Source organism: Labrus mixtus, chromosome 18, assembly GCF_963584025.1.
Source record: "Labrus mixtus chromosome 18, fLabMix1.1, whole genome shotgun sequence".
Taxonomy (NCBI): domain Eukaryota; kingdom Metazoa; phylum Chordata; class Actinopteri; order Labriformes; family Labridae; genus Labrus; species Labrus mixtus.
Window position 1 is genome coordinate 6800847 of NC_083629.1, and position 24126 is coordinate 6824972.

At 42.6% G+C, this 24126-nt stretch overlaps 2 protein-coding genes across 4 annotated transcripts; both read left to right on the plus strand.

Annotated features, from left to right (window-relative positions):
* The first annotated feature begins 7266 nt into the window (after positions 1-7266).
* LOC132993003 (GTPase IMAP family member 9-like) lies at positions 7267-15721 on the plus strand. 2 transcript variants are annotated; one of them, XM_061062636.1, is made up of 2 exons: positions 7267-7532; positions 13173-15721. In XM_061062636.1, exons 1-2 carry the CDS (start codon positions 7511-7513, stop codon positions 13931-13933), a joined length of 783 nt encoding a protein of 260 aa, XP_060918619.1. In that variant the 5' UTR covers positions 7267-7510; the 3' UTR covers positions 13934-15721. The 2 variants fall into 2 exon arrangements, with proteins under 2 accessions (XP_060918619.1, XP_060918618.1); XM_061062635.1 differs by lacking the exon at positions 13173-15721 and adding an exon at positions 9861-13038 and having other exon boundaries at positions 7307-7532.
* A 197-nt stretch (positions 15722-15918) lies between these two features.
* galcb (galactosylceramidase b) lies at positions 15919-23837 on the plus strand. 2 transcript variants are annotated; one of them, XM_061062630.1, is made up of 17 exons: positions 15919-16189; positions 16302-16370; positions 16455-16518; positions 16789-16902; positions 16976-17115; positions 18098-18136; positions 18308-18435; positions 19565-19720; positions 20150-20274; positions 21357-21484; positions 21575-21664; positions 21776-21865; positions 21951-22095; positions 22381-22561; positions 22647-22810; positions 23105-23181; positions 23512-23837. In XM_061062630.1, the coding sequence occupies exons 1-17, from the start codon at positions 16019-16021 to the stop codon at positions 23653-23655; spliced, it is 2025 nt and encodes a 674-aa protein (XP_060918613.1). In that variant the 5' UTR covers positions 15919-16018; the 3' UTR covers positions 23656-23837. The 2 variants fall into 2 exon arrangements, with proteins under 2 accessions (XP_060918613.1, XP_060918612.1); XM_061062629.1 differs by lacking the exon at positions 18308-18435 and adding an exon at positions 19124-19254.
* Positions 23838-24126: the final 289 nt, after the last annotated feature.

Genomic DNA, 24126 nt, shown 5'->3' on the forward strand with positions numbered 1-24126 from the left:
TCACATAAAATACACAATATTAAAATAGTGTCTGACTGCTTGTGGCCCTTCAAAGGTTCAGACTAGTATACTTTGAATTCGTTAACAACTTGACTGTTAAAGACAGAATGTGCAACATTTTACAAAATTATCAGAAATCCAGTCTATCATGTGTAAAAGTCTCTCTGAGTCATGACTGTCTACAATGAGTCAGAAGTTCGAGTCCCACTGGCTGTGTTGTTGTCAGAGTCGTGTTTACATGGACGGGACGGCCGGCTCCTCCCCTTGTGTATAAAAACTGTTTTAGTCAAGGACTAGAGAGAAGAAGAAGAACATACTCACTGATTATTTGGAAGTCATGTGAGTGTCTTTAGATCACAGTCATTCTGTGTCAATTTACATGCAATGTGAAGCTACGAGCTAACTAAAGAGCGCTAACATTAGCATGCTAACAGCAATGCAGGTCGCAGGTGATTGCAGCTCAAGCAAAGGACGATTTTGTCTGCAGCTTGCGCTTGACTCCTTCGTGTGAACGCAAGTGTAGAGGGGTTGGAGGTGTGTCTCTGGAGGAGAGCGGAGGCTTCAGTATGGAGGAGGTGTGGCCAAACAGCAGTTTGTTTTGGTTTCATGCTGGAGCTCAAGGGCGACATCTACTGGATCAAAAAGTCTAATCTGTGAGGGAGTTTAGTGTTAATCCCTTTGACATGATCAATTAGGTTCATTAAATGCTTAACACGCAATCTGGCCTCTGATAGGTCTATAAATCGTCAGTGACTCTGAGTTTCTTTTGCTCCAGTACAGAAATCATCAACAATATTTTGAGTACACACACTGTTATGAGAAGTTTGTCTCCCCGTCTGAGCCTCTGCAGCTCTAAGTCATCCACACGGAACTCATTTCAAAGAGAAAGTCAGTAAATGTCACTTTTGAAATATGTTATTTCTGCTTCTCGTCGGTATAACTGCACATCCACCATCACAGCGCTGTCACGGTGCCGCACGGCTCCACGGAGAGCGTGAACAGAGGGAGGGAGTGAGGAAGTGATTTCCGGGAGAAGAAGAAACATTCTGCTGCAGCAATGAGAGCAGTGCTGTAATAAAAAGCTCATCTGAATGTGATGGAGTTCCCGAGCTCCGTCCTTCATCGTGACAAACGGCAGTCTGACTCTTTGCTTTGAATCTCAATGAAGAAATAAAGAATCAGTCACAGATTCTAAACTTTAACTTGAACTACCAATGCCATCACTCACAGACGCTTTGAAAGGAGTTTGAACTCAGTATCAACTCAGTGACATAAATATAGATTCAATAAGAGATCGTTACCGATATGAATATCTGCTGTATTTAAAGCAGAGCTGCTGAGCTGATGACAGTTAGACAAGAGCTGTTCAACTTCTCTAAATGCAAAGAAATGAGTTTTAGGAGGCTTCCTTTAGCCTTTAACATTTGGACCAACCTTTACCCAAGAAAGTGGCGCTGTTGATGACTCAGCGTTTGTCACTCTTGACGCCCCTCACACAGCAGGAACATCTGGCGAGATGAAACGGCGGGTTTCGATAAGGCCGAAACCCGACGTGAAACTTGGGTCAGAATGGCCTTGTTAAGGCCTTACTCATTGTTATGCAGTCTTTTCTATTCTTTGCACCGTGCTCTCAGGTTCTGCAGCTGATGGTTTGGTTTTGTATTTCCTCTGTCTGTTGTCTAATGTTATATTTTTTGTATTATGTGCTGCAGAACAGAGACCTGCTGAAAACCAGTTTGAACTGAGTCAGGCTCGTTTAACTGTAACATTTGTAATGTCACTTTTGGATATTTTTTCGGCCAAGTTCGCCTTTATTGGAAAGGACAGCCGAAGAGAGAGACAGGGAATGATGGGAGGAGAGAGAGGGGGCTGACATGCAGCAAAGGGCAGAGGACTTAATCCTCTGTACATGGGGCGCGCGACACAACCACTAGGCTACCGGTGCCCCTGTTTACTTTAAAAAATGTTCCTGTATAATAATAATACATGAATCTGTGTCCACATCAAGACAAAGAGTATACAGAGCAGGAGAGAGGAGGAAAATGCTTCCTGCTTACCTATCTGCATAACAGACATTAAAATTATCTTTAGCCTTGGAAAATAAATGAAACATATAAGTGCATTGTGGCAGAATGAGAACATTGCATATGTCAATTTGTACCTGCAGCAAAGATTTTCTGGAGCAGTGATTCTTTCGAGAAGGTCATTCCACTTATTTTCTTGCTCTGCTGTGTTTACATCCTCTGCATGTTTCATAAAAGGTTGTTTTGTCTTTTAAAATGTTTTTTTTTTTAAGTTGACGTTGATGATCTTCTCAGGGCCAAGTACAACAGTGAGTTTCAAAAAACTGTCACTCTGATTCAGTAACGTTGATCCAGCAAAAACAGCAGACCAATTACCACTTTGTCACTCAAGTGAAGGTTTTATATTTCATCCACTATCCGCTCTGTTCGGTCTCTCTCTGCAGTTTGATCCTCGGGTAGTCCACCTACAGTTGTTAGCGTTCAGCATGTAAAGGTTAAAAGACGCTGGAGCTAGGGGTGTGTCCAGAGGAGTGGCATGGGCAGATCATTTATATCTGGATCAAATCTTTTGAACGACCAGGAAATGGATATTAGCAGCCAACATTATCTTCCTCTAAGGGCGGTTGGGCTCAGTCTTAGAGATAGGATGAAGTCTTCAGACATCCGCAGGGAGCTGGTAGCAGAAGAGGTGGTTCTGGCATCTGATCAGGATACCTCCTGGTTGCCTTGGGAGGTCTTCCTGGCAAGTCCAACTGGGAGGAAATCCTGTAATAGACCCAGAGCCAGCTGTACGAATTTATATAACCCGTCTTTTGGAACTCTTGAGGAACTGCACTTATTTGCACATCCCAATTGGAGTATTTTTAACGTGAGAAATCTGTTTTTTTACATTAAGTTTAATAAATTGATGAGGATTTAAACTGCTGTCCAATTTAAAAGCTGTAATTAGATAAATGATTCTAAATAACTGCTGCTGTCCATCTGTCTGTCTAACCATGATAGATCTCTCAGCCTCTTAGTGTTTAGCAGAGACGTTCAGAGTCTCGTCAGCTTTCACACCTCGGAGAGCACTCGACACAGCATTTTGTAAAGAACACACCTGTGTGCAGAGAGAGAACTGAAGGGGCTATTTCCTCCCCTAATATCGCCCAGAGGGAGCAGACGATCGGTCAGCTGCAATTCCCCCGGGGGAGCCTCTGCCCTCCTCAGCCTCAGGAGGATAACAGAGCATCTCATCTGTCACTCCTCACTGCAGGACTCCTCTTATTATAGGCTGGACTGTTTCAAGAATACTGTCATCATATAGAAAGGACTCACCTTGTACTGCAGGTTAGGTTACCACACAGCGGTGTCAATCACAGACCGGCCTCTCATTTATCACTGCCAGCAGCTGCCGTGTTCCTATCAGACAGTAATAATGGACAGCAGAATCAGCCTGAACTCGATAGACACACAGGACTGATATCTCAAGGGTGTGATACACAAGCGGGCTTTAAATGAGGCATGCTACTTTGATCTCAACGTAAACACATCAGGCTCCTATTTTTATGCAGGGATACCAGTCCAGCTATTACCTGACCATGTCTCAATGAGAACACTTCTGGGTGAAAATGCTATGCTTTTGGGGTCTCCCTATAGCTGGAGGTTATTTCAAGACGGGCTTTCTATTTCACCAAGACCTGCTAAGATCTGATTCTTTTTGTTTGGCTGTTCACATCACTTTGTATCAGACTCCTGCATGATCTGGTCCCTGTCCCTGAACTGCTTGGATGTGTGAAAGAACGACATTAAAGACACAGCTCAGTGTTAACCAAAGTGAACATGGCGTCCACTACGTAGGCACGATGGCAATTTGATGAGTAGCAGAGCAGGTGGCAGTGAAGACGAGAGAGTCAAAGTTTAAAGGATGGCTTTCTGTGCAGTATGTGATGCTGATATGTCAGCACAGATATGTGTGGATGCAGAGTCGGAGCCAGGAGTGGTTGGATCAGGACGTCACTGGTTTCACAGGCAGAGATTACCTCCAGAATTTCAGGATATACTGGATGTCAAGAGATTCTTTTAACTGCTCCTTTCAGCACCTCTTCACAAGACTCTCAAGGCGAGACACAGTCAAGGAGACCCATCTCCCCATGAAGCATGGCGGAGTATTACCTGTCAATACGGCGGGTTTCAGCACGTACCTGTTTGCCCGATTCATCACAACTTATGCAAGGCCGTTAGCCGTGTCCTTAGGGTTAGGGTTAACTTTAATCAGATAACCTCAAGAAGTCAAGAGTCAGATTTTAGAAAACTGTCTGAAGAAAGAAACAAAGAAAACCCCCAGTCCAGGCTGCTCAGCTTCTCTTTGTTTTAAGAATTAAATTAAAGAATTAAAGAATTAAATTTAAGAACTACTTAACTCTTCAAACCTTTGACAGGACGGAGAATTTAAATGAGCTGGATTTAACTAAATAATAACGTGCTGATGGAAGCCGTGCTTAATGTGAGAAGTGAAGACGTGCAGACAAAAGAACAGCCTGTGTGAGTGAGTGTCTAAAAATACAGAATATGTTAAACCAAACCAGTGGCTCGAGTTTTAAAAATGCAGGAAACCAGCCCACAGACTTCAGTTTTCTGACAGGTTGGCATGAAAGCTGCTGCCCCCCTGCCCTACACACACACACACACACACACACATTAACAGTTCGGAAATGTCACTGTATGCAAATGCTTCATAATTTACCTGACTGCTCTCACACCTTTCATCTTCTTGAAATGCTCAAACCTGTGAAACAACACGAGGAGGTGTTCATGTTTTAAGCTTTGGTTTAGAACCTGCAGCTCTTTGAATGACTGACAGGTGACGGACATCAGGGCTGAGTCTGTGTGAGGCTGCCATTATGTGTGCGGTAGGCACGGAATCATTGTGTGTGTGTGAGTGTGTGTGCAGTAAGCACAGAGTCAGTAACACAGCAGTCAGAGAGTCTGGAAATTAATTTTGGGTCCAGCAGCCATGACTTGTTCAAACAGAGCGTCTGGAGAGCCAATCAGTGTCACAAAAAGACAATTACTGAATGAAAATACTGGACACTTGACTGGGCGCTGTGTGTGTGTGTGTGTGTGTGTGTGTGTGTGAGAGAGAGAGAGAGAGAGTGAGTGAGAGAGAGAGGGAATTTGTGCCTGATGGAGGAGGCAGCTGGTTATTCTGTATTCGTCAGGCGACACTGACATCAAGTGGATGTTTGAAGGAGTTTTTTCTTCTTGTAATCTGAGCCTGTTGATCAAAAAGTATAACCTGGATCTGTTTGGTCTGGATTTGGAAATCCACTTTCCTGCTGTCTAGATTTTTTTAAAGCAAAAACTGATTGGATTAAACTGTTCCAGATACAGACTTTAAGGATACCAAATCAGGACTGCAATGGACAGGTGCTGGGGAAACTACAGTGTGAGAGCTGGCTGCTATCACTGATGCCTTTCAATAGAAGTATTTTATTTATCTATTTGCAAATGCATAAATATAGCCCCAAAAGCTTGCACAGGTCCACAAATGCATGCTCGGATCTGCAGCCTTTTGCAACACTTGTACTGAGCAAGATCCAAAATTGCATGTTTTGATCAAGGACAGCGTGTCCCAGCCTCCTCCTGTTGAAACAGGATGAAGCCAGAATATCTCTATAATTAAACCTGCATTTGATACATTCAATTTTACTTTAAAAAATGTTTTAACATGGCGGGACTTGTCCAGAGGTACAGTGACCATATGACCAAGACCAACGCTAACCTGGGATTGGCCGTTGAAATCTGATCCATCAAGGCAACAGTTGAAGATTCAGTTCTTGCTGCCATCAGCACAGACATGGTTTTCTGTGCTTTCAGGGCAGAGTGCATTTCTGACCTCCCTCATTTTACAAATACAAGATTTTTCAAGATTCGAAAACCAACCTCTCGCACTGCATGGACGAGTTGTTATTTGATGAAAAAAGGCTGAGATCTTTTACATTGGAACTGGATTTGCAGTGATAGCTGTGTGCTACATATGCTTAACTTTTTTTTTTCTTTATTGAACACAGCTGTCCATCCAGTGGATACCAAGGATGGAACAGGGATGTGGTGTTGTCCTGTGCTGACTTTTTTTTCACCATCATCCTCTGGAGGGAAGCATCACTTAAAACAATGGTGATTGACACATCCATCAAAAAAGACGACAGCCATAGATTTGGTGATAAGTTAAGGTCTAGCTAAGAACATCAGGTAAATGTCTGCACGTGTTAGGCTGGACTACATTAATTTGACATGACTGTGTTTACTTGGGAAACAAAATTAGACATGTGTAATGTCCAGGAAGACCACATGATTAATTTTCTTTCAGCTGCACTTATCTGTTTCCTGTCTCTCAGCAAAGGTCTAGAGACCAGTTGTTCTTGTCTTGAAGCAGGTCAGTCATCTGGGAAAGGGACTTCAGGTGATTCGCATGCATGAAACAAATGAATGTCATCATAAACTAAAACAAGAAGACATCCCTGTAATGTGAAGGATGTTGTCTGTTAAATATTTACATTTCAGGAGGATGAGAGATAAGAGGGAGTAAAAAAGGAAAAGATACTTTATGCTATTTTTCTGCCGAGTCATGGAGACTTGTTTCTAAGTTGTTCAGACAAGCGGAACAAGTTTGTCGGCATGCAGAGGTTTTTCTTAGCTCAGTTTCTGGTAAGCTCTTGTTGGTGTTACCTTTTTAAAGATTGACCTTAATGCATGAAATGAATGTGTCACTGTCCACCAGTCATTGGTTATATGTCTTTGAATTGTTCATAATTGCACTGTGCAAAAAATGTGTTTTGTGACTGCGGTCTCAAAACACCACAAGACTGTTTTTTTTTCTACCTGCATACAAAAGAAAAAGCCGAATACTTTGGATAACTCTTTAAGTAGCGTCATCCAGTTTAATCTACTTCCTTCATCGCGGCTGCTGTCAGAGATAGGTGGAGTGTTGAAAGTCATTTCTTGAAACCAGTGTTTAGCTTCTCATGAAGAATGTTGTTTTTTACATTCAGTGTGATGAAAGCTGTGGACACTTTCACATACCATGAATGAATGCTGGCACACAAACCTGACAGAACTGGAGTTACGTGTTCATCCCACTTACAAACATGTGAGTCATAGTTCAAGTTGCCCTAACTATGTAGCCCACAGACATGAAAGCAGGCGAATGATGAAGAAAAAGCCTGCCTCGATTGTGAGTGGAAATGAGGCTGGTTCAAAAGCATGAAACATCCACTTTAAGATGGCGGCATTAAAATCTGACATTCCACACGTTCTGTGACTTGATTGTATGTTTGGGAAAAACACGCTTCTCTTCCTCCTGCTTGGAAATACCTGTCGAACAGAGAGAGGGACCGCCCATGTGAGAGACACAGATAATGTCATGACAACATTGTTAGAAAGAAATGTTCATAGCATGAGAGGAGACACAACAGCAGGACCCTTCCAGATTTAAGCTTTTCAACATGAGCAAAGAATACTATAACGGTAAGAGTCGGGGGTTATCCTGTGAATATGACCGCTCGGTGGAGTTATTGACTTTGTGAGATATTTACTTTAAAAAATATATTTTATTGATTATTTTTCAATATCAACTTTCGTCAAGTTTATTAATGTTATTTTTAATTAATCAAAGTTTGACATTGCATGACAACTTTGATGTTGAACTACGATGAACTAAAAGCAGAGTGGTTGGGTTTTTGTATTATTCCAATTTTCCAGACAGCTTCAAAGTTAAGTATACTTAAAGACTGTTAATTAAAGCACTTACATACAATTAAATACCTTAGGGCCCATACTTCACCTTTCCTATTATTGATGCAATTATGTATTACCATCTGTGCGTAGCTATAACTACATTAATCTAATGCAATTTATTATGACTTTACATAAGCATTGTTGGGCTAGTTCACTTTGGGTACAGGATATCTTGATTTCTTTGTATGCTAGCTTAGCAGAGCTAAATGTAGCATCAGTTTGTTTCCCCACATATCTTGTTCAATTAGTCACTTGGCTGTGTGGTTTGCTCTGGCAGTAAATTATGTCATCTGAAAGACATTTAAAAAAGGTTAGGCTGCTGCTAAATTACATTATTTACAAACCTCCTGATCGAGACACTTTAACTTTTCCCGCAAACCCACATTTATTGATCCACAGTTTGATCACCTGCACTGATCACATGAGGTGGAAGGTTAAGTTGCCTCCTGAGTAGCCTGTTTAAGTTGGTTGTAATTGTTGTTTGCCTCACAGAATGAGGTCACAACAGTGCTTCTTCCAGCCTGTACCTACCGTTTGTGTTTAATAGTTTCAAAATAGCTTTGCATGTAACATTTTCAAGCTCTGTGTCTCAACAAATATATATAAGAACAAATACTATACAGTTCTTAATTGTCTAATTTAGTTTCTCAAACACTTACATGTGTCCCTAGTCTGTCTACAAAACCCAGAATGATTAGAAAAGTCCATCCTCTTCGTCTTTTGCTTGCTCCACTTTTCATAAAATGTGTGCTCAAACAGGCCGTTTGGAGATTTTCCCTTCATGACATCACAAAGGGCAGTAACCCCTCCCCCAGGTGGGTGACACTCCCATAGGTGTTTGTTCTGCCCTCTGAGTCTGCCTTCTCACCATAAACAATAGGACATGGAGCGAGAAAGCCCAAGCCACCCAAGCCCTTCCAGAGAGGGGGCGTGGTCAGACACAGCTCATTTACATATTTAAAGGTACAGACACAGAAACAGCCTGTTCTGAACAGGGCTGAAATAGAGGGGTTTATAGACATGATCAAATACAGGATCAAAGTGGATTTAGAACAAGAAACTTCACACACATGTTTCATGGGGACCTCTGAGACTTATTTTAACTGGTTAAAAAAGAGAAGAATATGTGACCTTTAAGTTTGTGTGTTACTTTTAAAATCGTATTTGTTGTCTGTGAATACTGCCTTGATATTCTGTCACTTATTTACTTACTGTGTTCTGTCTTACATTACTTCGAAAAGCTTTGGTGTTGGAAGGTGCTGCACATTTAAACTGGTTCTGGGTTTTAAGAATTATTTGAATTGTTGGATATAAGGGCCCTGACACCTGTTGGATATCACCATTATTGCATTACCCAAAAATAACAAAGGATGTTTCTTTCGGGGTTGTGACATGACTGTTGGGTTTAAATAACTGACTGATATTTTCCCATGAGTGGTCACTCTAATCTTTCATTTCAAAAACGAAGAGAGTCTTTTCATCAGTACTGTGCTCTCATAGCCCCCCTGTTTTTGACAGAACATCACTGTATGTAGGGCTGGGCGATACAATTGTTGCGATTACGTTTAGGTCATTGACATTACTCAGATGGATCAAACAGCCTATCACACAACGGCTAAAAGGCATTCAATCTGTAGGTTGGAGCTGGAATTCCCACCATCAAAAGTAGTCCAATCGGCCAATTTCAGTACACTCTTTCTATTTCTCTTTCTATTAACTTCCTGACAAAACCATTTTAAGAATTTGTTTGTAACACCCACATGGCATGGAGGAGAGGGTTAAAACAAGGAACTCAGATCATAGCTGCTGAAGTCCCAACAAAGTCGACTAGTCCATCGTACTGGTTTCAATAACTCGGTACATTGGTTTATGAGAAGAGGAGACCTGAGAGTAATTCAGATAAGGGTACAAAAATAAATTCTAAACTAAGCTAATATACTTCTAAATTGGTAGGATAATCAGGTAGTACATCATGATAAAGAACAATCTTGATAATTGAAGTATCACTGTATCGCCCAGCCCTGATTGCATGATAAACAGTGTATTTCTGTCTGACAGGGTACGGAGGAGCCACTGACTCAGATGAAAGAAGGATTGTTCTGGTTGGAAAGACCGGAGTAGGGAAGAGCGCGGCAGGAAACACCATCCTGGGCAGAGAAGCGTTTGAGTCGGAGCTGTCTCCATCTTCTCAAACTGCTGAATGTCAGAAAGCTAAAGGGAATGTTGGAGGCAGAAAAGTGGCTGTCATCGACACTCCGGGGTTGTTTGACACTAATTTCACTCAAGAAGAAGTGCTGAAGAGGATCAAGATGTGCATCTCCCTGTCGGCTCCGGGTCCTCATGCCTTCCTGGTGGTTCTTCAGCTGGGCAGGTTCACGCAGGAGGAGAAGGACACCATCAAGATGATCCAGATCACTTTTGGGGAAGATGCTGCGAGATACACAATGGTGTTGTTCACCCACGGAGACCAGCTGAGGAGGCAAACCATCGAGGGGTACTTGGCTGAGAGTCCTGACCTGAAAGCCTTCATCCGGACCTGCTACAACCGATACCACGTCTTCAACAACGAAATCAAAGACCCAGAGCAAGTCAATCAGCTCGTGGACAAAATCAACAAGATGACCATGGCTAACGGCGGCGGCTTCTACACCAATGAAATGTTCTTGAAAGCAGAGGAGGCCATAGAGAAGGAGACAAAGCGCCTCATGAAGGAGTTAGAGGAACAGAGGCAGAAGGAGCTGAATCAACTGAGATCCAGATATACAGGATCCACATACCGCAGGGAGGAGCGTCTGGTGTACAAGAGATACGAGTGTCAAGCCAGATCTCAGGCTGAGAGATCAAATGATTTTATTGCTGCTCCAGCTATTCTGTTAGCTGCGTCGTTTGGCGCTGCTGTCGGAGGGATTCTGGGTATTGCTGGAGGTCCAATTGGTATCGCAGTCGGCGTTGCAGTCGGTGCAGGAGTTGGAGCAGCAGTTGGAGTCTTAACTGTCAAAGCCTCAGATAAATGCAATGTTCAATGAGAAGAGCCAACCCAGTCTAACAGCAGTTCATTAAATAGTCACAACATGTGAGTCCTGTACGCGAATACTATACTCTTCTGTGTGTGTCAGACTTTCAAACGACTCCTTTCAAGTTGAAGCATATTTCTCACCCGCTGCATGAAAGTGTTTTTGTCATCCCCAATGCCGCAAAACCCAGTGGGGATTTAAATTAAATTCAGGGCAGTCTTCATATCCGTGTGAAAATTATCCTTCTTTTAACCAGACCATCAATGCTTGTTCTTTAAATCAAAATCTGATTTTGATGTGGGGTTTTTTTGCTGCTTCAACTCTGATCTATTTAAGACTTTCCTATGGTTCATTTGGTGCCAAAACTGCTTGCTGACGTCTCAAACAATATCTAGAGTCCAGAAGTCTTAAGGGTCTATAGAAGTTTATTCTCTTTTCACTTCGGAGGATTTTGTTGGAATACTATGTGAAACTTGAGGTCAACATCAGAGAACTAGTTTGCAGTGGCGATTCTAGAGTCTGTTTGGTCCCTCTGCAAAATTTCACAGGGGGGTCCTCAAACCAGCGTTCATCAATATTATGTCTTAAAGGTCAAATTTTGTGCAGAATCCTCTTCACCATGTTCCTATAACACTAATGTGTCCCTAGTCTGTCAACAAACCCCCCATAGATGAGATAAGTCCATTCTCTCCTTCCTTTAGCCTGCTCCACTTTTCAGAAAATGTGTGCTCAAACAGGCCGTTTGGAGATTTTCCCTTCATGACATCACAAAGGGCAGTAACCCCTCCCCCAGGTGGGTGACACTCCCACAGCTAGGTGTTTGTTCTGCTCTCTGAGTCTGCCTTCTCACCGTAAACAATAGGACATGGAGAGAGAAAGCCCGAGTACATTTAAGACCTTCCAGAGAGGGGGCGTGGTCAGACACAGCTCATTTACATTTATAGACACAGAAACAGCCTGTTCTCAGCAGGGCTGAAATAGAGGGGTTTATAGGCATGATCAAATACAGGATCAGAGTGGATTTAGAACTAGAAACTTGTTTTAAAGTTTGTCAACCTTCAAGGGTTCAAAGTGCTCAGGATGAATTAAGCCAGGTCTTTGTAATATAGCATTAAGTAAGGTCTTTTACCTGCTCTTTGTAAGATAACAATGCGCCTTGGCTGTTGATAAGAAGCGTTTTGCTAGTTTAGCCCAAATCATCTCATGCTAAACCTTAATACAGACTAACTGAGGTGCATCTGGTGCCTAAAAACGACTTGGTCAGCTGTAAGAACAAAACAAAGAATAACAGAGGAAAGTTAAAATCAAAGGAAGTTAACTCAGTGAAGTGTTTCTCTGCCTCTGCCTGACACCTACCTCCAGGCATTGATAACTTTGTAAAAAGTAATCTTGTAAATATTGCATTTATTCTTGTAAATGTAGATCTTTTACATTCTTGCCTTTGTGTTTGAATTGTGTAGATCACTCTGTTTGGAGTCTCTGCCTTTGCCTTGTCTTTCAAAGCACTTTGTAAACATCTGTTTTTAAAGTTTTTATATAAATAAATGTATTATCATGAAGTTGTATTTTTCGACAATGGTCTGGTGAATATTCTGTTGTAGCTCATAAAGAGACATTAACTTTAATCTCAGTTTGATTTGTAACCAGTGAAAAACTCCTGACAGGAGTCTAAAGGAGCTGAGTGGTTTAGTGATACGACCTTATTTATGCCAGTGAATCATTTTCGACTCCATGCTTTCTCTGTGGACGCTTTTCTCATGTGAAACCAGAGGACAATATGAATTAGTAATTCATTAAGGACACTACGAAAAATTGAATTAATGTTTTGTATGCTATGTTACATATTTGCATCACCTTCCTCTGTAAGGCTTTCAGAGGCATGAAACATTTTGCCAAAGCGGTATGTTTGTGGAAATGTTCTGCACATGTTTTGTGACTGTTTGTGCATTTACAGGATAATGGTTTGTCAGAACATACAGTTAAAGTTTGTTTAGTAATGTTTACTGTGAAAACATTATTCCAAATTCTGATGTCATCTGCCTTTTATACCTTTGTTAAATCTTTGCACATCTGACAGTACACACGACTCTCATGATGTTATGAATCACTTCATATCTGATACATTTTGTGCATAAAAGCTAATCAACATTAACATGTACCATCCTGCTACTTATAGAGTTTGTATTTATGTGCAATAAAATTTAAGAACTAATCCTGCTGGACTCAGGCTGAATGATTTTTGTTGTCGTACATAAAGGGGGATGAGGGAATAAGTCTTAACATTAAATAAAGCTGCGTTCAGATTGTTTGCTCATTAAAGAAATTTAAGAGACATTGCTTTGTTTTGTGTACACAGGAACAAGAAAGCAGAAGAAGAGTGACGCTCTCCGGATCATTATGTTGGGGAAGACCGGCGCAGGGAAGAGCGCGACTGGAAACACCATCCTGGACAGAGAGGCGTTCCAGTCTGAGCTGTCCTCCTCATCCTGGACTTTTCAATGCAAGAGAGCCGACGGAGAGGTCGGAGGTCGAAATGTGGTGGTCATCGACACCCCGGGGCTGTTTGACACTAATTTCAACGAAGAAGAAGTGTTCAAGAGGATCCAGCCGTGTATGACGCTGGCTGCTCCCGGTCCGCACGCCTTCCTGGTGGTTCTCCAGCTGGGCCGGTTCACCAAAGAGGAGAGGGACACCATCAAGATGATCCAGTCCTATTTCGGCGAGGATGCAGAGAGGTACTCTTTAGTGTTGTTCACACACGGAGACAAGCTAAAGAAGCAAACGATTGAGACCTTCATCTCAAAGAGTGAAGAGCTGAAGGGGCTCATTGAGATGTGCTACGGCAGATATCACGTCTTCAACAACCGACTCAGTTCCCGGGAACAGACCGTTCAGCTCATGGACAAGATCGACAGGATGATTCTGGAGAACGAGGGGGGCTACTACTCCGTCAAGATGTTCAGAAAAGCAAAAAAGGCGTCAAAGAAAGCGAAAAAGAGAATTTCAAAGGAGCAGCAGGACGTCGAGCAGGAGAAGAGGAACACGGTGAGGGCTGAAGTGGCTAGAGAGATGGGTTTGACAGAAGAGACAAAGAAACAAATATGTCTTCTGCAGTAGGACATGGGGGGGTTCTCAGGATTCTGTCCCCTGCTGGTCATTAGAAACAATGTCGGTTTAAGACACTCCTGCATTAAACCCAGAGGCTGCATCCCCTTTATGTTAGGTTTGAAGTGAATCTGCAACCAAATGTTTGTGCAAAGGATTTCTTCAAACTTGTGGACATAACAGTATTTTAAGCTAACAGTTAATTTTGTCACTCATTTATCTAAATGTAGCTCTAGCTAACATTCAGTCAGGAACACTTTATATTCTGCTCACATCTATCTATAGCAGTGCTTTACTCCCTCATCGTTAGCCTATCATGTTGCTGCTGTCTTCCACAAGTTCATTCATGCCATCGTTGCCACCAAACCTTTGCAGTCTCATCATCCTCTTCCTCCGATCAGCCCCAGATCACAGCATAATGTTACTTGTCTCTCCTGAAATTGTAATGGTTTTATTACATGTTTTATATTGTGGGGTATAAATTTAAATATCATCATCATCATTATCAAAATACAAAATGTTCATGAGAGAGCTGGGTCTTTAGCTTTTTCTTAAAGGTGCAAAAGGATTATGCAGATCGAATTGAGTTTGGAAGTTCATTCCACCACCGGGGGAAGAGTCTAGTTAGAGACTTAGGACCCTGTTGTGAAGGTTTTGATCAGACGCCTTTCATTGGCAGAGCGTAGTGGGCGGGAGGGAGTGTAGACCTGGATTATAGAGTGTAGGTAAGTAGGTGATGTTTTTGTAAGCGAGCAGCAGAGTTTTACATTTTTGATGCGAGCAGTAACTGGGAGCCAGTGGAGGGAGAAGAGCAGCGGAGTGACCTGTGCTCTTAGGTTGAAGACCAGTCGTCATTTGACTAACAAATGGATGGATAGTGACAGCAGGATAAGTGGGGGGTATTCATGTGCAGGTATTTTAAGTGCTCTGTGAACATGTGTATTAATGAGAAGATGTACACGATTACAGCTGTTCAAAAATAAAATCTAAATTTTGACAAAAAGTTGACAGAAACGGATGTACAGTCATCTGTAATAGAGGTAATTATTCAGCTGTCTATTTATCAGTTTAAAACAAACAAACCTCTTTAAACTGCTAAACAATGAACTGGACGATGAATGAATGGGATTTGTTTTACTGCCTGACAGTTTAATGGTGTGAGAGAGGATGAATCATTTCACAGCAAACAGAAGCAGAGATTATAGCCTGCAGCTTCCGGTGAGTTCAAACATTGTTTACGCAGACAACAGCACCACCAGGTGGCTTTAGAGTGTCATTGCGCCCCATTGAAGGTTGGTCATGTATATAGCCTATGTTTATTAGTTTAAAGTCTATATGTTCACATAAAATAAGTCTTGTAAAAAAAAAGGTTTCTCAGTTTCACTTCTGTAATGTGCATAACAACTTAAGCTTCTAGACTTCTGACTACTCAGCACTTTTAAACCGCAGGTCACACCTACACATTCACACCTACACATTCACACACTGGTGGTAGAGGCTGCTTGGGGTTAAGTTTCGCACACATCGGACATGTAGCTGCAGGAGCTGGGGATCGAGACGATTTGCCAACTAGCATGTAGCTCTGTATTCAGTACTCGTTGTATTTTTGATCACCATTGCACTATTATCACTTTACCCATTCTGTATTCCTCTACTGCATTAAGTTCTGTTTACATCTGTTAGTCCGATCACCGTCCATTTATACCTCTATTCTACTTTATCTATTTATTATTTTCTTCATACTGCTCTATGTGCCTTTGAACTGCCCCCCAGGGACAAATAAAGTTTTTTTAAATTGAATTGTTTGGGTCTTAAGGGTCTTAAAAAGTCATTAAACATTTTATAAAGCTTTACAGTCTCATTTATTTTTCCTTTATCTTAGAGCAAGTTACAATCTTTCAGCACAATCTTTACGAAATGAGACAACTTCTTCCTAAATAAATTAAAAGGTCAAAGGTCACAAATGTTGCTAGACAACTTTTGAGAGCACGTGACTTGTCAGCAGTTCAGTCACGTGAGGTAGCAGGAGGAGGCGCGAGCGTGCACACAGTCCGCAGTCGCAGCCGGAGCTCGCGCTGCTTCCAAGAAGATTCAGTGATGGATTTGAGAGTTTCTCCGGTGTTAGCTTTAATCCTCCGTGTTTCTGCGGTGCTTGTTTTAACCCTCGGTGCTCCTGCGGCTCTCTGCTCCTCTGAGGACTACATCCTGAACGATAAAGACGGGCTGGGCAGAGAGTTTGACGGGGTCGGAGGTCTGAGCGGCGGAGGGGTGAGTTCACTCTGTTTACTTCCTGTTTCAGAGTTAAAGTGACATATTTTCATATTTTTCTGTCGTAATTTTGATGATTATAAAGCATCATTTTTTCCACCGGTTTCTGCAGGCGACGTCTCGTTTGTTGGTGAATTACGCAGAGCCGTACCGCAGTCAGATATTGGACTACCTGTTCAAGGTGAGCCTCGATGCAGCTCATTCATTCAGCTCACTTTAAACCACCTGACAAAAATCACCACCTGTCGTCTTCTTCTGATTGCAGCCAAACTTTGGAGCCTCTCTGCACATTTTAAAGGTGGAGATCGGAGGGGACGCTCAAACTACAGGTGAGGACAGAAAATAACTTAATTATTTAAAAACCTGTTTGTCGTCAGAAAAGACCAAAACCAACATCCAGACATCAGTGGCGCTCCTGGAGTCTGTGTTGGCCCAAGGCAGAGATTCAAAAGCTTTGTTACACACGATCCTGAGGACAGATAAGTGGAGGAAACAACCAGAAGTTATCCTGGAAACCAGCATTGTTCTCTTGAGTTTTTCATGTGAGTTATCTTATTTTAATATTGTCCTATTATGTGTTTTTATTTTTAATTCTCCAGATGGCACCGAGCCGTCGCACATGCACTATGAAAATGACGAGAACTACTTCAGAGGTTATGAGTGGTGGCTGATGAAAGAGGCCAAGAAGAGAAACCCAGATATCACTCTCATAGGTAAAGTTTGAATCCTGCACCATGAAGTCAGACCAGCAGCTGGGATGATAAAGATTGTATTTTCTGTGTGCAGGGCTACCCTGGGCGTTTCCCGGTTGGGTCGGTCACGGTAAAAACTGGCCGTATGATTTCCCAGACATCACTGCGACGTACGTGGTGAACTGGATCATTGGTGCCAAACAGTACCACGACCTGGATATCCAATATGTCGGGGTGTGTTCACGTTTAATTTATCTCTCTTTCTTGTTAATGTTGCATTCTGCACAAATACAAATACCTCTACCTCATCATGTGTAATCTTACCTCTAACAGTACACAAACTGTGTAATGGCTGGGTGCTATGTCAAGTTTGTAAGATATATGGTCATATTTACAAATGAGATATAGTTTATGTTGCATGAAGATAACTTCTTCCATCGAGCCGCCAGTTCATGCATTGGGCTCTTATAGTGCTTTTCTGAGAGTCCAGCATTGACTGCAGAGTCCGTAGGTCGGCGCTGTTAGCCATACTTGTGCTAGCTGTAGCCGCAGGGGGTGACGAAGGCGCAGTCAAATGAGAGGCTTTGCTGCGGCCTGCACGAGCAGCATCGGTTCTTGTTTTAGTGGAGGTCATAGTTGGTAAAAGTTCCAGAAAAAGTAAAAAAAAAAAAAAAAAAAGTGTCCCAAAGTTATAACTAAGGAAGCAGAGAGTCACACGGTGTCCAGAAATGACATCAAGAAACTGATTTTAGGTGAAATTGTCACATAACAACGGAGCATCGAAAAGCACGTCTTACATGCTTGGTGTCCGGCTCCGCCCCTCCTTATAGCACTTTTCTAAGTACTCAAAGATACTTCACAAAACAAAACAGTGAAAACAATACAATAAAGAAATAATGTAGGAGAAGGAAGATGAGAAGAGTCTGTTAGAGGTGATAGGCGATGTAGAAAAGGAGAGTTTTTAGGGATTTCTTAAAGGTGGAGAGCGAGGGGGGGTCTCTGATGGATTTTGGGCTTGAGTTCCAGAGGGTGGGAGCAGCAATGGAGAAGGCCCTGCAGCTTATGTATGCAGACCCCCCAGATCCAACCATCAGTCCTGGGGAGTCTGACCCTTCTGCATCACACATTGAATGTTTGTTTGAAGGATTTGTTTCAGCAGCAGATCACAAATAAAACCAAACAAGTTTGTAACTAAAACTCACTTTCCTGTTTTCAGATTTGGAACGAGCGAAACTATGACAGCAAGTACATCAAGGTAATCCTAACCGCTGAAATTTTAATGTCGTACACATGACTGTTGAAGTGCATTATGGGAAATTAGAAGAGAAAAAACAGCCACAAACAGTTGAGTTACATCCCACATGGGGGGGAGATGTAGCCTGCGTTCAAAGCTTGGCTCCTCTGAGAGCGTGTCTTTATCACTAAGGTGCTCCGGGACTCTCTGGATAAAGTCGGTCTGACTGACGTCGCCATCATCGCAGCAGACGGCGACTGGAGCATCGCTAAATCTGTCATCGTTGACTCTTACCTTAACGATGCTGTTCAGGTGATCGGGTGAGTACAGCCAGCCTGAAGTCAGGTGACTGAAATAAAACTCCTGTAAAGTGAAGGAATGAGGTTTGACACAGAGCTGTGAGGTGACTTAAGGACACTTGTATTTCTAACAACTGATTGACAGAACAATTGTGCACGATGATGCACACAAGGTGTCAACAGTTCAGTTCCTCGTTCTTCTTCCCATAAAAACCTCCTGATGTGTGGTTGAGAGCTGAATGTTTGTGGCTGTTTTTTCTCGGGGATCTGTTGTAGTTCCGTCGTACATTTAACTTCATCGTCTGCATACAGTGTGTGCATGCTCGTGTCATTCACCTTTCTGCATGGGAACGTTTTCTTATGAAGCGCAGTGTTGCACAACAACATTTATGTTCAGCCAAACAACTGATATGCAGACAAAGAATTGAAAAAGAAATCTGCATCAGTTTGATATTGTATTTAGCCTTTTTCAGGGGAGGAATATTAGCCAATAGTTGCATTTTTTACCCATAATCTTTTGCGAGTTCAAAGGGGGAGTACCTGTAAAAAGCTTGAATATTTCAGGATGTCTAACAGCGAGATAAAGTCATTAAACATAGATTTGAAGCCAGTTTATTTCCCTTCAGAAGAAGTGGTTTTTACATGGTGTCAGTAAAGTCTGCAGAGTCAGACACAGTCAGTGATTCTGTGTCTCCCTCTGCTGCTCCAGCTGCTGCGCTACACTCTGGATAAGAGCGGTCTGGAGGGGGTCAGGATCATAGCCAGTGACAACCTGTGGGAGCCCATTTCTCTGACTCTGCTGCTAGACCCTGAACTCAGCACAGCTGTAGACGTGATAGGGTAGGAGCCTCTTCTGTTCACGCTAACAGAGTCTGTCTATAACTCATTATCACATGCATGCAAATACTAACACTGGTTATCTTTGGAGGGGCTGAGAGCGTTTGTCTTTATCTGCAGGATGTGAGAAATAACGGCACTACATATACATATATATATATATATATATATATATAGGTATCCCTCATTTGATTTCATGTCAGTGTGTGTGTGTATGTGTGTGTTTGTACTACTCTTGCATTGGTAAAATGTGTGAACAGACCTCTGTTGTTTTCTCTTCATATCGACGCGTTGTGTGCTGTGTGTCGTTCAGGGCTCACTACCCGGGCACCACCACCGTGCTGGACGCTCTGAAGACGCAGAAGAAGCTGTGGTCGTCGGAGGACTATAGCAGCTTCAACGACGAGGTGGGAGGAGGCTGCTGGGCCCGGATCCTGAACCAGAACTACGTCAACGGACTCATGACGGCGTAAGAAAATGCTCAAAAACAAGCTATAAGCGACCATTAATTACAACTTAATGTTAAAGCAAGGTTGAAAAATCATTGTTTAACATTTTCTGTAAGGTTTAAAAGCCCTGTGTTAATCCCTCCTCTCTCTCTGTGTGTGTGTGTGTGTGTGTGTGTGTGTGTGTGTGTGTGTGTGTGTGTGTGTGTGTGTGTGTGTGTGTGTGTGTGTGTGTGTGTGTGTGTGTGTGTGTGTGTGTGTGTGTGTGTGTGTGTGTGTGTGTGTGTGTGTGTGTGTGTGTGTGTGTGTGTGTGTGTGTGTGTGTGTGTGTGTGTGTGTGTGTGTGTGTGTGTGTGTGTGTGTGTGTGTGTGTGTGTGTGTGTGTGTGTGTGTGTGTGTGTGTGTGTGTGTGTGTGTGTGTGTGTGTGTGTGTGTGTGTGTTCTCTTTCCAGGACGATCTCATGGAACCTGGTGGCGAGTTACTACGAGAAGCTCCCGTTTGGTAGAGACGGGCTGATGACGGCCGAGGAGCCGTGGAGTGGAAACTATGTGGTGGAGTCTCCGATCTGGATCACAGGTCCGCTTTAAATACTGCACAAACATGGGACTGTGTGTGTTTGAGACGATGATAACGTCTATTTGAACAAGTAAAACACTGAACACTCCTTCATGACCTGTGCAGGAGTTCATCGTCCTGCACTAATACACGATTATGAGATGCATTAAAAAGACATATTAACGGGCCGCTGGTGGCGCAGTGGTTGTATGGAGGCTGTACTCGTCAAAGCGGGCGGCCCGTAATCCAGCCTGTGGCTCCTTTCCCGCATGTCATTCCCCACTCTCTCTCGCCCTGATTTCCAACTCTATCCACTGTCTATCTCTCCATTAAAGGCACAAAAAGCCCAAAAATAAATCTTTATTTTTCAGATGCTGTAATGCCATTCACCACACACTCCCAGACACTACGGGGCAGTATACACCTTTAGAAAGATGCATGTTTTACGTGTAACCTACGTTAAAGTCGTTTTTTTTTTATTGAGTTAAATTAATTTAACATTTCTGTCGAGTCTTTATTTTTCAGAACTTCAGCTCTGAATCTTTGGTTTCATTTTATTTCTAAGATGATTTAATCCTGATCTGTATTCTGAAGACCTTATTCTCATGATGAACCGTAGTTTACAAAAAGACACCAGGCCTTCATTTAGAGACAGGACAGTGGATAGAGTCAGAAATCTGAGAGAGAGGGCATGAGTGAAAGGAGCCACTGGTCGGATTTGAACCCGGGCCATCTGCTTAGTTGACTAAATCCTCTGTACATGGGGCATGCACACTAACCACTAGCCTACCCAAGATGTTTTGTTTCTTCAATGTAGTGCCGATTCTTCTTCTTTTCTGTTGAATCTCTCAACTCATTTTCTGTCATCGCCCCACCTATAGAACAAAATCAATAAAATATCCTTTTTATTTCAGTTTGATGCATTAATAATAAAACTTTGTGTTATTAACTTTTTAACCGTGCAAGCTGCCTGTTGCAGTTATTCCTGTTCATCATGGAGTTCCCCCTCGAGAGGCATTATTTCTGATTCTCATTGTTTTTAAGCTTTGATATCTTTTTTTCTTTTAGTTTAAACTGTAAATCCCTGTATCATTTCTCTGAAGCCCACACCACTCAGTTCACTCAGCCCGGGTGGACGTACCTGCAGACTGTCGGACACCTGGAGCACGGAGGAAGTTATGTCGCTCTGACTGACGGGAAAGGAAACCTCACTGTCGTCATAGAAACCATGGCAAGTTATCCTTCACTATGATCCTCTTTATTGTTCTTAGCAGTATGCCTGTACATGAGATAAAAACATAAACTTTATTTTTTTTCTCAGACTCATGATCACTCGGTGTGTGTCCGACCGCCTCTCCTCCCCTTTAATGTGACGTCCCAGAATGCAACTTTCCAGCTGAAGGGATCGTTTGTGAGTTCATCTGAGGTTTGACTCGTACCGTTATGTGTCAGGAAGTGTCACCTTTCTCTTTAATCACAGCTGTTTTTCTCCCCCCCCCCCCCCCCCCCCCCCCCCCCCCAGGCCTTCATAAAGGAGCTGCATGTTTGGCGTTCACAGTTTGACTTCAAAACAAAGAAACCGTCGTTCTTTGAGAAACTCGCTCCAGTGAAGGTGAAAGAAGTTCACAAACATTGATCTCATGTGAGCTGTAGGGAAGCTTACATTTTACATGAACATGTTGTTTTAATGTTTTCAGATCATAGACGGATCTTTCACTTTAAATCTGGCTGAAGATGAAGTGTACACTTTAACCACGCTGACAACGGGACAGAAAGGCGTTTACCCCGCCCCCCCTCCATCGGCTCGCTTCCCTAAAGTCTACAAGGACGACTTCAATGTTCGTAAGTACAACGGATACACCTCGGGAACTAAAATCAGAACAAAGACTTTTTTTTTTTTTTAACAAAATTTTATTTACTTTAAATTAAGATCTCAGTATTAGTTTATTGGCATGCTAATTAGTAGCATACTGGCTGCTCATTAGTCATTATTAAACTCTTATATGTGCCTTATTCTACATGACCATAGTCTATAGCCAACAGGTCATTAACTTAACCTAATTACTGTTTATTAATTATTAACACTGAATGAAGTAACCCTCACGGTGCCCCTCCACCTCTCTGCAGGAAACCCTGCGTTCTCGGAGGCTCCAGACTTTGCAGATCAGACCGGTGTGTTCGAGTACTTCATGAACCTGACCGATCCTGGACCTCATGTCTTCACCTTACGGCAGGTTCTGACCCAGAGACCTGTTACCTGGGCAACAGATGCTGACCAGACCGTCAGTGTCATCGGAGACTACCAGTGGTGAGCAGAGCAGAGCGGGTTTAATACTGTGCACGTTTTTATAAATGTAAATAATATAACTCTGTTCAATGTTTCTGTGTTCCAGGCAGAACCTGACGGTGTCCTGCGACGTCTTCATGGAGACGGTGAAGACTGGAGGAGTGTTTGTAGCAGCTCGAGTCGACAAAGGAGGACAGTCGATCCGCAGCGCTAAAGGAGTTTTCTTCTGGGTGTTTGCAGACGGCACGTACAAAGTCACCAACGACCTCGGTCAGTGAGAAAAACCACTGCTTATTATGGAGAAAATAAAGAGAAAGAGAGAGATATGTTTGCTCAAGTTTTAAGTCGATATTCAAAACCTTACTATGCAACTTTCAGAGCAGATTGTCTGTCCCAAATATACGCTGTCTTCAGACACACCTCCTTCATCCCTCAGCTTCCCCCTCCCCTCCTGTCTCCACACTTCCCCTGCCCCTCCCTTGCTGTTTCGTCAGTCGATGTAAATCTAAAAGATTAAACTGCTGTCATTTTGTGTGTTTTTAATCTGGTGTTGTTTGTCCACAGCTGGACAGACTGTTCTTGCAGAGGGAAAGTCTGGTACTCTTGCGTTCGGTTGGCACACGTTGACACTCACTGTGGAGGTGAGTACACACTTTTGGAAACATTGACATTTTCTCAGTCTTCTGTGGGTTTTGGAAAAGAAATCAGCAGGAGCAGATCATTCAGTCGTGTTAACATCACAAGTCTGAGCAACTGTCTTAAATTAAAAAAGTCAAAGCGTCCCGACTGATGATAAAGTACACAGACATTGGATACTGACAATATAAATAATGTTGGTTAACCTCAGTATAATTTAGACAGACCTGCAGAGTCTGGTTGTTAATGTAGAGGAGATCCAAACCTCTGTGATGTACCTGCAGTCTGTGATAGACAGATGTATCTAATGAGGTGTGTGTGTGTGTGTTTTGCAGGGTCAATTTGCGTCTGGTCTTCTGAATGGATATCCTCTGTGGAAGAACGCAGTGGTCCTGATGCCTCAGAACGGCTGGGCCGCTGTAGGAACCCGCTCGTTTGAGCTGGCTCAGTTTGATAACTTCAACGTGGTGGCGGAATAATCACTGACTGATGAAATGTACACTGTGCTGTGAATGCTGTGATGACTCTAATTTATGACTTCATTCATGCTTTGATTAGGATGCGAAAGGGGAAATAATGTATCAATACGCACTCCTGCCTTTAAATTCTTACCTGATCATTTTGTAAATTATTGTCTTTGTAATAAAAGGATGTTTTTATACTTTTGTTTTGAGTTTAGTTGTTTTTTAAGTATCTAAAACGTGTGTTTAGTAAGGGCTGAAAGCTATTTTTAAATTGAGGTTATTATGTGAAAGCTGGAAAGGAGGCTCCGACTGATTGTCGAACCTCAGATAAAAGAGGAATAATGCGGACTCCATCCGGCCGTGGGACAGTGGACTGACTCTTTACCCTCGCAGGGCTCCTGGGTGGAGCATGGGAGTGTGCTCATTGAGTCTACATGTGTTCTGTGGACTTGGAGAAGGCCAACGACTGTGCCTCTAGGAGGTCAT